General features: G+C 41.5%; 1 protein-coding gene across 1 annotated transcript in view; it reads left to right on the forward strand.

Moving 5' to 3' along the window:
• lrrk1 (leucine-rich repeat kinase 1) overlaps positions 1-1496 on the forward strand; it is a 55224-nt gene extending 53728 nt beyond the window's left edge. Inside the window, exon 38 of the mRNA XM_079162589.1 lies at positions 52-1496. Within this exon, the coding sequence (XP_079018715.1) occupies positions 52-229 (178 nt within the window). The 3' untranslated portion in view covers positions 230-1496. The remainder of the gene's footprint in view (positions 1-51) is intronic.
• Positions 1497-16037: the final 14541 nt, after the last annotated feature.

A 16037-nucleotide genomic window follows, 5' to 3' on the forward strand; every position in this document is an offset into this window, starting at 1 on the left:
GATCGATCTCTGTCTTGCGTGCCTCACTCCTCTTCTCTGTCCTCCTCTCAGGATCCTGGAGGAGGCCGCACTAGTGGCAAAGGACACAGTTGTGTGTGGCTTTCACAAGGAAAACATGGAGTGGTGCCTGTGTGTCTGGAGGGGCTGGGGCTGCCGCGAGCTGGAAGTCTTCTACCAGTCTTACGAGGAGCTCGGCCGCTTGGAGACCAGCATGAGGAAAAGAAGGTAGCTGTTGTGCTGCGTCGGCGAGGTGCAGAATCGCAGCTCTGTACGTGGGGGAGCCGAGGGGAATACACAGCGACAGACTGCCAGTGTTCAGAGCAGGGGGCCGCCGAACGCTGACATCAGGATAACGTAGGAGGGGGGAGGAGGGCCCGAGCCTCCAGCTGTGCACAGCAGTTATGTCCCCTCACTACATACCTCGGTACCAATAATAAGCCAAGACCTGTAATCCCACAGCGGACATGGACAGCCACAGATCAAGGTCGCCAGAACAAAACTTCACTTCTGCACAGAGGTTCTGACGTCTGCTGCATTTTCATGTTCTAACTGTTTGGTATGACTGGAATTCAGCTCAAGATGTTTGTCGGACTCCAGCTGCTGCAATCTATTGTTTATTCTGTCTTGTCTATTTCAGTGTCCCTTCATTTAACTATTCCAAACAGCAGCTTTATGGACGGGGACGTTCTTCAGAGACGAGTATTGACTCTTCTTTAAATGGCCTGGTGCTGGAGCTAGGAAGCAGCTGAGGTGGATGGCAGTGACACTGACTCAGGACACAGTGTTCCTCTCTTTATCTGTGCCACATGAACCCGCATGACAGCCAAACGCTTCCATTGTTCGCACAGAACATCTGTCTTCTGTTTAACATTATGCAACAGACCAGTGGTTTCCAGCTTTTGCTATCAAAACACTTTTATTTTTTTTTACATGAAACTTTATTCTTTCTTCAGACACCACAGAGTGTTGCTCATCTGTGTTCCTATCACCTGTACCTCAGAGAACAGGAAATGGTGTGTTCTCTGGGTTTAAGTTATCGTTGTTACTGGTCGGCCTCTCGATGAAGGAAACCCTCGTTATGAGAGAGAGAAGACATCAGCGCTGCACCAGATCATCTCCGATGTATCGTACATGCTTTAGCTCCGTGGTCTGTCCACACAGGACGGACGAGTGTCACCAGAGGAGCTTAGATTACAGACGGGGCAGATTCGTGCCGGAGCTAAAGCACAGGCACCACTGACAGCAGGACTTTGGTTACAACGCACAGCCGTCAGCCACAGTGTAAGGCTTGACAACCACTGGAGGAGACCACGTGGTTTTCATCATTTTATTTGCATTATTTGCAACATTTGCATTTGTACAGTGGCCAGTGAAGATCTGTATATTGCAGCCTAGTCGTAGGGCAGAGCTTGTGTATTTATCAGAATCTATAACGAAGGTATATTGTTTTAGAAGTTGTGTACATAATCACTGTATAATATGGTATTAAATCAAGTTCTTCTGATAACTCTTGTTTCATGACTGTTTCCTCTTCTTTGAGTCCTGGACTCGTCAATCCGTCACTTTCTTGGGTAGAGGGGGAGATGAAGGGATGATGACGGATGGGGGAAGGAAGCTGATAACGAGGCTCCTGCTTGGTATGAGAAACACAAGAGGCTGCTTCCTGCTCAGAGCTTTGGCAAAGCTTAACTAAGTCAGTAATGTGATATGTGACGCAGCACGGCGACACAACGGCAGACCTGCTTAGCATTTCACTGAGGTCGGGGGGGCTTAAAGAGACAATTAAAAAAAATGAAGCAGCACAGGCCAGGGTGGTATGTACTGACTCAATCTCAAAAAAAGCACATTCCCATAATGCAACACGTCTCTTATTAGACCCTCCCTGCTGGCAGCAAATCCTGCAAACTAAACCACCAAATGTGTTTGTCATCATCTTCCACAATGAAGCACAAACTTTACAAGAGACCTCTCACGCGTAGATTAAGAGTAGTGAGGGGTCAGAGGTCAAACTGTGTGAATCACTGCAACCACATGAGGTTCTTGAGAATGTTCTGTTTAATAAGCACAAACGTATCCAGTAGTATGCAAAGACTAGCCACACACACACACACCACCAAATACATAATCTACAGGTGGAGATATACAAATATAAAACCATTGATGCTTTAGTTTTCGAACATGCGTGGAGGCGATAACGGACATGAACAAAGCACCGACGATGTCGTCCTTTCTGCCGAGGGCAGTCTCTCGCCCACGACTTTTAAACTCCACCCCTCCACTTTATTATGTTGCAAGACTTAATAGACACTGTTCCTTCAGAGAGGCCTTAACCCTGATGACATCATGAGAGGATGAATGTTTATCCCGAGGCTAGGCTAAGCTCAAATGTGTGCGCATTTGCACGGCTTTAGAAATCCATTTGCTGATCAGTAGCATGTAAACTGTGCCACTGGTTCCTTGTATGTACGGAAACATTACTGATCAGAAATAGATCTCTGAGCTGAAACATCAGCTGTAATATTTTAGATCCTAAATGATCCAGAATCCTGAAAAGACCAGAGGCTACAGAGATTTTCTTGGAAATACCTGACCCCTCCTGACCTCCCCTGGCCCCGGGCCTCCTGTAAACAAGATGACAGGGTGGTGCCAGGAGTTTACTCAGCAGCCAACATGGTGGCACTACAAATATCATGAATGATGCTCTTGTCATTTAAAAAGACTTGGCCCTCTGTTGGGCTGATATGAATAAATCATGCTCAGTCCTCAGGTGCTCTCATTGAACCTCTGCTCAGGACAGAATAGCCACTCAGCTCCTCCCACTGAACCAGCTCTTCTACGGCTAGCATTCATTCTGAGCTGGCCGACTGGATTCGTAACAAAGACGAGATTTACATACGTCTGTACTGTTACTTTTTTTGTTACACATGGATCAATAGTTCATCGTTTCTTTCCCGACCACTAGACAGGAGAGGGCAGTATAGAGAAGCCTCGATGGCTGAGGAGCTGCCTTGATGCATCGCTGCTGTCGCTGGTTCTCTTCAGTCATATGAAGTTTGTCATCATAGGTGTCCGTGCTGTTATGTTCTGCAATTTTATGTCAGAAGTCATGTTCATGCAGTTTGTTTGTTTTCTACTGGAGTTAGTGTAAAGCATTATTTTTGCATTGGTTATAAGTGGAACCAATCAAACTAAATCAGTATCAGTGGTTTCTCTTTGACTCCACCAGCAAATGAACGGAGCAAAAGTTCTACTACAGAGGAAATACATCTATGTCGGCCCAAACATTGTCATTGGGCTTATTCTATGCTGCTACTACTACTAGTACTACTACTAGTACTACTCCTACCACTACTGCTATTAGTACTACTACTACCACTACTACTATAGCTTCCACTACTGCTACTACTACATGTTATTCACTAAAAATACTAATCTGTGTGTATTGAAGTGTGGTGTGTTGTGTTGAGGTCTGTTGAGGTGTGTTGTGTTGAGGTGTGTTGTGTTGAGGTGAGGTGTGTTGAGGTGTGTTGTGTTGAGGTGTAGTGTGTTGAGGTGAGGTGTGTTGAGGTGAGGTGTGTTGTGTTGAGGTGTGTTGAGGTGAGGTGTGTTGTGTTGAGGTGAGGTGTGTTGAGGTGAGGTGTGTTGTGTTGAGGTGTGTTGAGGTGAGGTGTGTTGTGTTGAGGTGTGTTGAGGTCTGTTGAGGTGTGTTGTGTTAAGGTGTGTTGTGTTGAGGTGAGGTGTGTTGAGGTGTGTTGTGTTGAGGTGAGGTGTGTTGAGGTGAGGTGTGTTGTGTTGAGGTGTGTTGAGGTGAGGTGTGTTGTGTTGAGGTGTGTTGAGGTCTGTTGAGGTGTGTTGTGTTAAGGTGTGTTGTGTTGAGGTGTGTTGTGTTGAGGTGAGGTGTGTTGAGGTGAGGTGTGTTGTGTTGTGTTGAGGTGTGTTGTGTTGAGGTGTGTTGTGTTGAGGTGAGGTGTGTTGAGGTGAGGTGTGTTGTGTTGAGGTGTGTTGAGGTGAGGTGTGTTGTGTTGAGGTGTGTTGAGGTCTGTTGAGGTGTGTTGTGTTAAGGTGTGTTGTGTTGAGGTGAGGTGTGTTGAGGTGTGTTGTGTTGAGGTGTAGTGTGTTGTGTTGAGGTGTGTTGTGTTGAGGTGAGTTGAGGTGTGTGAATAATTGAATATTAATTTGACATCAACTCACAAGTCAAAAGAAAATATTTACATCATCTAAATACATGAGCAAATTGTGAGATTATAATTTGTAATCAACACTAAAGGACATCACTATCATATAAATCTGCATCTTTCAAACACTTCAGGTTTGTAAAGCAGCTGTTCAAGAGAACCCTGCTGAGAGCATCAGTAGATCAGTAGTTCGTGCAAATAGACCTGGAGGTTTGGATTGAGGGCCTCTTCACAATTCCAAATCCTTGCACACTGACCTGCACTGAGACACATTTTCCTGCTGATAAAGCTGCAGACCCACCAAGCCCACCATGCATGTGAGACATGGACACCATCAGCAGACAGGTCCTATCTGAACAGCCTCTCAGCTGTGTTATCATTCACCAAGCCAAGCAACAGGAAGAGGTGATAACGCCAGACGTGTTACTGTCTCTTCCCCAGGCCGTGTAGTAGAGTGTCGGCTCAGCAGCATGTTCACTGTACAGTGTTGTTACTTCTTACCTTCGTCACCAGACTGCTTTCATATTGTGCTGCAGCCAGATCAGTCAGACTGAGAGGGTATCTGCTGTTTGAAAATCTGGAGTGCAAACTAAAGAACTGGGCCCTACTTTTGTGATGTTATTTTGGAAGGAATAGGTCCAGGGAAAAGAGTCACTGTAGGTCTATGTGTTCCTGTGTTTGGGGAACAACGTGTATTTGTGGGGACTTGAGGTCTGAGGTGGGACATTAATGTGGACCTGCTGTTACACAGAGTGTGTTCACTGTTGTATCCCAGTGTAACATGTCATGAACAGGAAAGGACAACAACACTACAGTCGCTGAATAACTCTAGTGAGGGTCTTTGCACACAATCAAAATTAAAATGTGATACGAGACGGTACAAAAGATGACTCTGTAAATGAATCAGAATTACATTTTGACTGTACATCGTGGGACATCATCTAAAGCGTGACAGATTCTCCCATTTGATGTGAAAGAACTTGACTGGCCCGCACAGAGCTCTGACCTCCGACCCCTCCAACCCCTCTGGGACGGAAGGCCAGCTGTGAGCAAGACCTGATCCCCGACATCAGTACTGGTCACTAACTAACTAAGCCTCTGCTGTTAAGTTTCGTTTCACAACAGTCACGTGCTCGCCCACTGACCAATCACAGCACAGAATCTCACTGCAGCGCTGCTGTTAATGTTGACGTGGCTGTAGGCCAGCAGGCCGCTCTGGCGTCAAAGAATGTTAAACTAAAGATCTGATTGGTTGAACACTATGACAATCAACAATATCGTCCCCATTCACTTAAACTGCACATGGATTCACTGGTGAGTCTGCAGGCCTGGGGCCTCTCTTCTACCTAGAGACACAGAGGTGAAATCTGATTGGATAAAAGCTCTACTTAAAACAAGCTGCACTGAAGCAGAGCAACTGAGGAACACAGTAGCTGTGCAATGAGAAAATAAGATAATGGGAAAAATATTATTATAAATTATGATACATGTAGTGTATTTAAGAAAAATTATTAAATTATAAAATAGCTCTAACTTTGTGATTCTGTTTAGGCCAGCAGAGAAGGCTTTGCAGGCCCTGACGGCCCGCCACTGTCCCTCACTGATCCTCCAAATCCAGAAGCGTTCGACAGAAGTTCATAATTTCATTTACTGTATTTGTAATTCATGTTCTGCTGTATTTAGAGCTTTCCCCGTACTTGTGCTGTTAATGTTGAACCTCTCAAATTAGGAACATTTTATTGACGTTGCACAGAACTAAATTAGTGATGCAAGTGTTCCAAGCTGCTCAGAGGCAGAACGACAGCAGTGACTGAACACCGATACCGACAAAAGACAAACATAAGGGAGGAATGCAAAATGTATCCATATATGTGTATATATATGTATACATGTATACATATATATATTATTTTGTTTATATAGCATTTGTATATATATATACGAAAAGCTCTTGGATTAAAAAACAAAGATTTAAAAAGTAAAATCAGTCAATTATCCATTGAAATTTACGTATATATATATATATATATATATATATATATATATATATATATATATATATATATTACAGTAAATTATAGTGAAGAAACTTACTTCTCATACTCAAGTCAGATCACTAATCGCAGAACCTCCGGACTAAAGGCAGGGCAAAATACAGCAACGGTCAAAGTTTTGTATTTATTTTTAAAAGTCAAAATATTTTAAATATATATATATATATCTTTTTTTGTGACACGTCCTCACTGGAGTTTATGTAAGTTTATAACAGACTACAGAAATATGTTGTTGTCTTCTCATTTGAAACACTGTTCAACTGAATCACATCAGTTATTTAGCATTTAATATACAAATGTAATTTTGTAATTAGGAACAGTCTCACGTTCACAATGTTTCCGTCTCCAGCACGTTGTTGGTTTGCAGAGGAAACCGTCAAATGTCTGATGTGAACATAAGCCCAGGGGGTTCAGCTCTTGTTTCACAACCGTCTGATGCTGGTTGTGCAAACGGTAACCTGTCGTGCGTAATTGTGGCTTGACGATGACGTCATCGCTCCAGTTGGAGCTTGCATGGAACAGTTACCAGTTCAGATGGCTGTAGAGAGTCAGTGTGAAGCAACAGCCTTCAGTATAGAACTACGACCTGTCATGATGGTATCAGGTTGAAGAATAACGATGTTGCTGTCACAACAATTAACTAAATTACACACATTACCAAAATAATTCATGTTTGCAAAGTCATGTGTTTGTTCATGCAGATGTGTCATCTCAGGAATCATTCGGTCTCATAGAAATGAGGGTAGAGCTCCTCAGCATACAGACACGCTGCTTATTATTCTCCAGATGCTCAAATATCTCAACAATATTTATTGTCAGATTTCATATTGAACTGGATGAATTATAAATAATACATACTCTAATAATAAATAAAACGTTCTTCTCTCGCTTCAAGTATAATAAGGACTGCATTAAAGAATAGCTGACATGACAGAAAGCTTTTTTTTAAATGTGCATCTTAAAATAAAATACTTAATTTTAGAAACATGAATCGAGCTGAATTGCCCTGCAGCTTTAAATTTAGTTCATTCAGGTGTGAAGTGAACCAAGAAAAGCACGATATTATATTCTTGTATCTTCTGAAAAGAGAAACTTGTGAGCAGGGACTTTGTCTGTGGTTATTAAACCACTTGTTTCAGCTTCCTCTCTGTTAACGTCACTGTTGGCCAGTGAATTAATGTGTTAGGAGGAGTGAGAGACCTCTGCATTAAAGAGTGACACACAACAGGGGTTAGAGACCTCTGCATTAAAGAGTGACACACAACAGGGGTTAGAGGCCTCTGCATCAAAGAGTGACACACAACAGGGGTTAGAGACCTCTGCATTAAAGAGAGACACACAACAGGGGTGAGAGACCTCTGCATTAAAGAGTGACACACAACAGGGGTGAGAGACCTCTGCATTAAAGAGTGACACACAACAGGGGTTAGAGACCTCTGCATCAAAGAGTGACACACAACAGGGGTGAGAGACCTCTGCATTAAAGAGTGACACACAACAGGGGTGAGAGACCTCTGCATTAAAGAGTGACACACAACAGGGGTGAGAGACCTCTGCATTAAAGAGTGACACACAACAGGGGTGAGAGACCTCTGCATTAAAGAGTGACACACAACAGGGGTTAGCGACCTCTGCATTAAAGAGTGACACACAACAGGGGTGAGAGACCTCTGCATTAAAGAGTGACACACAACAGGGGTGAGAGACCTCTGCATTAAAGAGTGACACACAACAGGGGTGAGAGACCTCTGCATTAAAGAGTGACACACAACAGGGGTGAGAGACCTCTGCATTAAAGAGTGATACACAACAGGGGTGAGAGACCTCTGCATTAAAGAGTGATACACAACAGGGGTTAGAGACCTCTGCATTAAAGAGTGACACACAACAGGGGTTAGAGACCTCTGCATCAAAGAGTGATACACAACAGGGGTGAGAGACCTCTGCATTAAAGAGTGACACACAACAGGGGTTAGAGACCTCTGCATCAAAGAGTGACACACAACAGGGGTTAGAGACCTCTGCATCAAAGAGTGATACACAACACATCCCTTCAGCACTGCCGTGGCACCGCTAACAGCTGCACTATCAATCAGCTCCTGCACCAAAGACATCGATGGTCTAAGTATAAATCCATTATTATTTGAACTGGAAATGATAAAAACACAAACATTTGAGATGAATATGACGTTTGTTTTTAGTAAAGAATCACATTAGTAAAGATCACATTAAATATGTTAGTCCTATATTCCAATCCTATTCCCATGCTAATGAATCGTTCATAGTCATTCGTCAGCAGACCCTCTAATGCAAGTAAAGAAGAATACTAATTCAGTGGGTTCTTCTTTTCCATGCAACACCATTCCACCAACTTTCATGAGATTCAGGCCAGAAGTATTTTCTGCAGGATACTGATCATCCTGCGGACTATCAGACAGACGAACCTGATACTAAGGTACCAAGAAGAACGTTCCTTTCCATACTATGTCTAAGTACATCTCACTGCTTTCACTTCAATAAAATGTTGAAAACCAAACATGTAGTGTAGAACTCCTCACTGTGGTGCTGCTGGCGTTACTGTTGGTAAAGAGTGCAGTAAACTGGGGCCCAGTAGTTAAAGTGTCATGCTGGCCTCACACAGCATGTATGCTACAGGAGGTGAAATGTCACAGAGGCCCCGCTGTCTCCATGTGTGTCTTTAAAAAAACATGCAAGGCATGGCTAAAAAACACCCCTGTGTGTGTGTGTGTGTGTGTGTGCGCGTACGTGAGAGAGACACACACATATGATAGACAGCATCTCCCTGAAGTGTATTCAGCAGAATGAGAACATTCTTATTGATTTGCTGAATACAGAATCACATGGTGCTCTCAACCGTTTGATTGATTACGCGTTCACGAAGGGGGGGGGGGGGTCATGAAGTCACCAGCTGTTGACAGGAATACCCTCTGATATCATGTTAAGTATGTATAAATAGATCTGAACTTGAGCTTTGTTTGTAACTGATGTTTCCAAGTTCAAAAATCAACTTTGAAGCTCGATGCATGAATGTGTTCCACATTTTTTAACTGCATGACGCTGATAATGCTGAGTGAAGTCATGTCATGTATTACAGCAGTCCTGTAGTAAACACTGTGTTTCTACTACAATAGCAGGGCTGTGTTGTGACGTCTGCAGTAAGGGTTTGAAGGGGGCCGTTGATAACTCATTCTGAGGAACTGGTGACCAATTCTTGGGACTTCGATTGACATCAGTGGCAACTATTTTGTAAAAATATAGAAAAATAGGAACAGTAAACCGCAAAACATGCAGCCCAAAATAAATACATATGTAATATTAGTTGCATTAACGATATTGAAGTATTGCTCTTAAAGTCCAGAAGCAGAGAACGCTGTTTATTTGTGAGTGCATGCGTCTATGCAAATGAGGGAGTTTGACTGCGGGGTGAACAGTCTGAATAACCCGTCAACATCACAAACAAATATGCAAATTGATTCAACTGATGAAGAACCAGATAAACCTGAACATGACTTTTCCTGCTGAATATGCGTTGGAATGCTGAAAGCTGAAAATAATTGCGAAAACATAGCTGAAAATAGATATCCAATTAAAAAAAAATTGCAAAAAGCTTAATAATTCAAAAAGTTTAAAGATTACAAATTGCTGAAAATACTGAAATGGGAGACTACCTGTCTGAAAAATGTTGAAGTCCGAAAGCATTTAAACTGCTGAAAACCATTCTAGTTGACAGAGAGAGAGAGAGATAGACTGAGTGAATGAGTGTGAGAGAGTGAGAAAAAGACAGGCAGACAGACAGTTAGATGGACTGAGTGAGTGTGAGAGAGAGACAGGCAGGAAGGCAGGCAGACAGACAGTTAGATGGACTGAGTGAGTGTGAGAGAGAGACAGGCAGGCAGACAGACAGTTAGATGGACTGAGTGAGTGTGAGAGAGGGACAGGCAGGAAGGCAGGCAGACAGACAGTTAGATGGACTGAGTGAGTGGGAGAGAGAGACAGAACGTTATAAAAACATTATAGTAAGTCAGGCAGTGATTTTAATGTATTTATAATGTAGTCTACCTGATCCATTAGCCAGTGTGTATCATTACAGTAAAAAACAGCATCTTCTACAATGTTTATAATGATGATATTGTAAACACTGCTATATATTTGTAAACACTGCTATGTATTCGTAAACACATTTAGTGAAGCTTAAACCATATGCTATGTGCAGTAATCATAACATGTCTCTAAGTGTAAGTCACAGAGTGAGGCTGCAGTGATTCACACCCACGCAGAGGCCCATTGTTAACTGACCAATAACAGAAACCAGGTACTCCTGGTCTTGCCACTGCTTGGTACAAAATAACAGTTTCAACAAAGAAGCAGTTAAGCGACCTTGGCCTCAGAACGCACTCTCAAACACACACACACACACACACACACACTGATCTGACTCATCGCTGGAGCGGCTATCCGGGTGCCGGTAGGGACGGACGTCCTGTGCACCAATGAGGCTCTCAGAAAGTTTAAACCAAGAGCCGCCTCCAACAATAGTCAACCAATCACAAAAATGCCCTTAAGGACTATATAGTTTTGAGCCCCCCCTTGGGGAGCGCCTTTTTCTTTGCTGTCACAGATAGTTTTGATTTAGGTCCGAGCTCGTATCGATCTGCTGCGTCAGAATACTCCTGTTATGAATAAACACTTTGTTTGATTTTAAGTATTTTGAGTTCAGTCTTGTCTGTGTCCTCTTTCACTAACAATAACAATAGTTGAAATACTTAACAGCATTCCAACAATAAAGAGAAACAGGATAACAATACTTGGAATGCTTAAAAGCATTCCAACAATTAAGCCCGCAGGATTACAGTCAGTGTGCTTTGGCACAGGCAGTTTTACTGCCTTTGTGCCACAAAGCCACAGTGAATTAATTGTTTGGAGCTGGTTGACATGAATTTGTGATAAGAATTATTTGATAAAAGACATATAATAATATGATAAAACATTATAGTAAGTCAGGCAGTGATTTTAATGTATTTATAATGACTAGATGAACTGAGTCAGTACAGTACTGTAGTCTACCTGATCCATTAGCCAATGTGTATCATTACAGTAAAAAACAGCATCTTCTACAATGTTTATAATGATGATATGAATCATATTTATGATAATATGAATTAGTTTTATTAGTTTTTTGTTTCAGTGAGTGTTCAAGGCAGAACCGATAGAAGTTTAGCTAGCTTAAAAGAACTTATTTTAAGCTAGCTAAACGTTATCTTAGCTAGCTCAAAATGTTAGCTTTAGCTAAACGTCTCGACGCTAAAACACATAAAAACCACTCAAAGTGTTTAAATCTCACGTTTTCCATAGTGTCAGTTGTGTTTCTTCCTTCAGTCTCTGTGAGTCTGTAGTTGTTGATGTACCAAATCGTCTGTAGATGCGAAACTTTGCAACAAATCGTCAGGAGAAAGTTGAGAAAACACTGTTCTTGACCATCTGAGGCGTTGTTTATGTTTAAATTATCATCGTATATTAATGATGCACTGAGATGTAACCTAGCAATGATGGAATCTTTCACGTCCATTTTGTTTTCAGTCACATCTATATATAATTAATTTTTTGGAGCTGGTTGACATGAATTTGTGATAAGAATTATTTGATAAAAGACATAATAATATGATAAAACATTATAGTAAGTCAGGCAGTGATTTTAATGTATTTATAATGACTAGATGAACTGAGTCAGTACAGTACTGTAGTCTACCTGATCCATTAGCCAGTGTGTATCATTACAGTAAAAAACAGCATCTTCTACAATGTTTATAATAATGATATTGTAAACACTGCTATATATTTGTAAACACTGCTATGTATTCGTAAACACATGTAGTGAAGCTTAAACCATATGCTATGTGCAGTAATCATAATATGTCTCTAAGTGTAAGTCACAGAGTGAGGCTGCAGTGATTCACATCCACGCAGAGGCCCATCGTTAACTGATCAATAACAGAAACCAGGTACTCCTGGTCTTGCCACTGCTTGGTACAAAATAACAGTTTCAACAAAGAAGAATCAGTTAAGAAAGAAGAATCAGTTAAGCGACCTTGGCCTCAGAACGCACTCTCAAACACACACACACACACACACACACACACACACACACACACACACTGATCCGACTCATCGCTGGAGCGGCTATCCGGGTGCCGGTAGGGACGGACGTCCTGTGCACCAATGAGGCTCTCAGAAAGTTTAAACCAAGAGCCGCCTCCAACAATAGTCAACCAATCACAAAAATGCCCTTAAGGACTATATAGTTTTGTGCCCCCCCGTTGGGGAGCGCCTTTTTCTTTGCTGTCACAGATAGTTTTGATTTAGGTCCGAGCTCGTATCGATCTGCTGCGTCAGAATACTCCTGTTAAGAATAAATACTTTGTTTGATTTTAAGTCTATTGAGTTCAGTCTAGTCTGTGTCCTCTTTCACTAACAAATTTGGTAGCAGAGGTCGATGGTTTTGTAAATTTCGTGAGTAGATTAGTGAAACGACAACAGACTCCGGACTTCAGCCGAATCTCCAGACCGGAGGCGGCGCTGCCCAGCCCGCCGTCGAGCCATTCTTCTCACCTTACGGACCTGATCAAACAGCGCTGTACTCAATAAAAGGTAAGCAGGTGAGGAGAAGCGCAACAAACTTTTGAAGGATTTGAATTGAAAGTTGAAGAATTATTTGAAGTATTTGAAAATATTCTCCATAGAAACCCATTCAAAAAAAAGTTGCAAAAAGGTTAATAATTCCAAAAGTTTAAAGATTAGAAATATGAAAAGTCATATCACTCCTCTCCTGAAAGAGCTGAACATTTTAACCTTTTGGACCCTAAGCCTTTTTTTAGGCCTTTTCTCGAAAATTGTAACCCATACAAAAGAGACTACAATTCTGTAACTAGAAGGTCTATTTTAAAAATGTTTAAATATTGTGTATATGTTACTGGTTAATAGTAGCTGAACACAGCAAACAGGGAAAATTCCCAAGTTTGTCTGAAGAAAAAGCACTACTAAATGAATTGCAAAAACATTGCTGAAAATAGATATCCAATAAAAAAAAAATTGCAAAAAGCTTAATAATTCAAAAAGTTTAAAGATTACAAATTGCTGAAAATACAGAAATGGGAGACTACCTGTCTGAAAAATGTTGTAGCCTGAAAGCATTTAAACTGCACTGCTGAAAACCCTTCTAGTTGAAATGTTTAACTATGGTGTCTGTAGCTGAACGTATGAGAAAGAAGAAGGCTTTGAAAGTTGAAGAAGTTTAAGAGGATTTGAAGATTTTCTCCATAGATATCCAATTAAAAAAAGTTGCAAAAAGTTGAATAATTCAAAGTTTAAAGCTTACAAATATGAAAAGTCATATCACTCCTCTCCTGAAAGAGCTGAACATTTTAATATTTGAATGGTTTCTGTGGCTTAAAAAATGTCAGCAGTAGCGATATTTGTTGTAGTAGTAGTAGAAGTTGTAGTTGTAGTAGAAGTATTATAAGTCGTAGAAGTATTAGTAGCATTAGAATAAGTGTGTGTGTGGGGGGTCCTCTAAAAGTATCCAAGACCTGAATGACTGAATGAGAGACACAGAGAGATAGAGAGAGAGAAGTGTATGTGCGCGTGTGTCTGTGAGTCTGTGTGTTTATCAACATTGCTGATTACCTTAATCACGAACACCTGTGTGCCAGCAGCCTGTTCATGGAGAACAGACAGGCAGACAGACAGTTAGATGGACTGAGTGAATGTGAGAGAGAGACAGACAGGCAGACAGACAGATGACTGAGTGAGTGTGAGAGAGACAGACAGCCAGACAGACAGTTAGATGGACTGAGTGAGTGTGAGAGAGAGACAGACAGACAGATAGGAGGTCTAACAATCCCTCCATGTCAGACAGACAGAGAGAGAGTGAGACACAGACAGACGGAGGGAGAGTGACAGACAGAGATAACCAGACAGAGAGAGACAGACAGACACTCTGATCTCTCTGGCAATCATTCTCATTTGGAGATTGTCCTATGTTTTAACATTTACAGCTAAAGTAACTATTGTCCTGCTCTGCCAGGTCTTTTCTCGTCTCGCCCACTTGTGTCATGGTGTGTGTACATCTCACTGGAATCAGGAAACTTGTCAGAATACCCATATTTGATTGGCTGAGCAGCATCACGCATATCTCCAAGTCATGTGTGCGTGTGTGTCTCAGTGCCTCTGTATGTTTATAAACATCACTAACGAGCTCATAGAAACACCTGTGTGCTTGGGTGCACTGGTTGGTGATTGCAGCACCTGTGTGAGAGATTAGAGTGAACAGCGATTTTCAACAAAACTACCTGTCGAACATATGCCCCTTATACCAAAACCATGAGACTAATCAATAAAATATGGATACCGTGAGAAAGATAAGACTCTGCCGAACGCAATGATGTGTTTTTTATGTTTGTGGTGTTAAAAATGTGAGCTCCAGCTCAATATACAAAACTGGTACCGTCTGCTTTCTTTGAGAAATGAGTGGTCAGATTTAACATTGAGCTCTATGGAGCAGAAAGTTGGTTTTTCCTCTCAATTAAGTGATTTTCTGCAAATGTGTAAATCTGTGGGATTCCACAGTCACTTGTGTACGACAACGACACGATTAGCTACTTCAAGATCATTAAAATATATATGAAGAGTGAAAATTGTGGAGGCAGAGGCAAAAGACAAATATTTTTTTCACAAGAATCTGAAGCTGCTCTTCACTCTAGCGGTGACATCACGCACTCTAAGCGGCGCAATACACACCCATTATAAAGGCAGAAAAGGACTGAAAAAATCATAAAAGTTAAAATGGGACAAAAAGTATAAAAGATATAAAAAAGATTTTCTCAGTATTTTAAAGTTGAAATGGTGTCTGTAGCTGAAAGTATGAGGAAGAAGAAGGATTTCAAAGCTGAAGAATTATTTGAAATATTTGAAAATATTCGCCATAGAAACCCATTCAAAAAAAAGTTGCAAAAAGCTTAATAATTCAAAAAGTTTAAAGATTAGAAATATGAAAAGTCATAGCACCCCTCTGCTGAAAGAGCTGAACATTTTAGTAGTTAAACAGTTTCTGTAGCTTAAAAAATGAAGGAGCAGAAGCGTTTCAAAAAAAGGGGGACGGAAGAAATAGTGGAATAAAGAAACAGGATAACAATAGAACAGGATAACAATAGAACATTGTTGGAATGCTTGACAGCATTCCAACAATTACTCAAGATATAAGGTGACTAACGATGGCTACCGTATTTTCAGTTTCAACAAGCAGAGCCTGGCGACCGCTTTAAAGGTTCATGTGTGGTTAGAGCATGTGTGACATAAAACGGGTAGATGCTGTCTGCTGCAGAGACTTATCCAGCATCTCCTCTGGAGGCCCTGTTGTCTCTGCGGGAGCTTCCTCACAGTGACCAGAGATCACTGAACCACTAATGGGCCCCAGCTCAGCTGCTTTACATTAGATTTATTGTTGATATGATATCGTTATTTGCACAATCTCAAATCCCGGGTAGTCTTTGCAGTTATGAAATGATTCTTTTTCATGGACTGGATATGAATGCCAGCACAGTCCCTGAGGCTGGATTACTAACCTCAGGAGCCCTGAAGGCCTCTGCTTCACTGTCTCCATGTTGTGCTAATCGGTTTAGTGCTACGTGTTTATAGTAGAAGGTGAGTCCTGTATTTGACCTGTTGTTTCTGTCATCCTGATAACTGTGAATGTAAAAGACAAGAGAAACACAACAAGAGCAGCACCATTACA

This window comes from Pholis gunnellus, assembly GCF_910591455.1.
Source record: "Pholis gunnellus genome assembly, chromosome: 1".
Classification (NCBI taxonomy): Eukaryota; Metazoa; Chordata; class Actinopteri; order Perciformes; family Pholidae; genus Pholis; species Pholis gunnellus.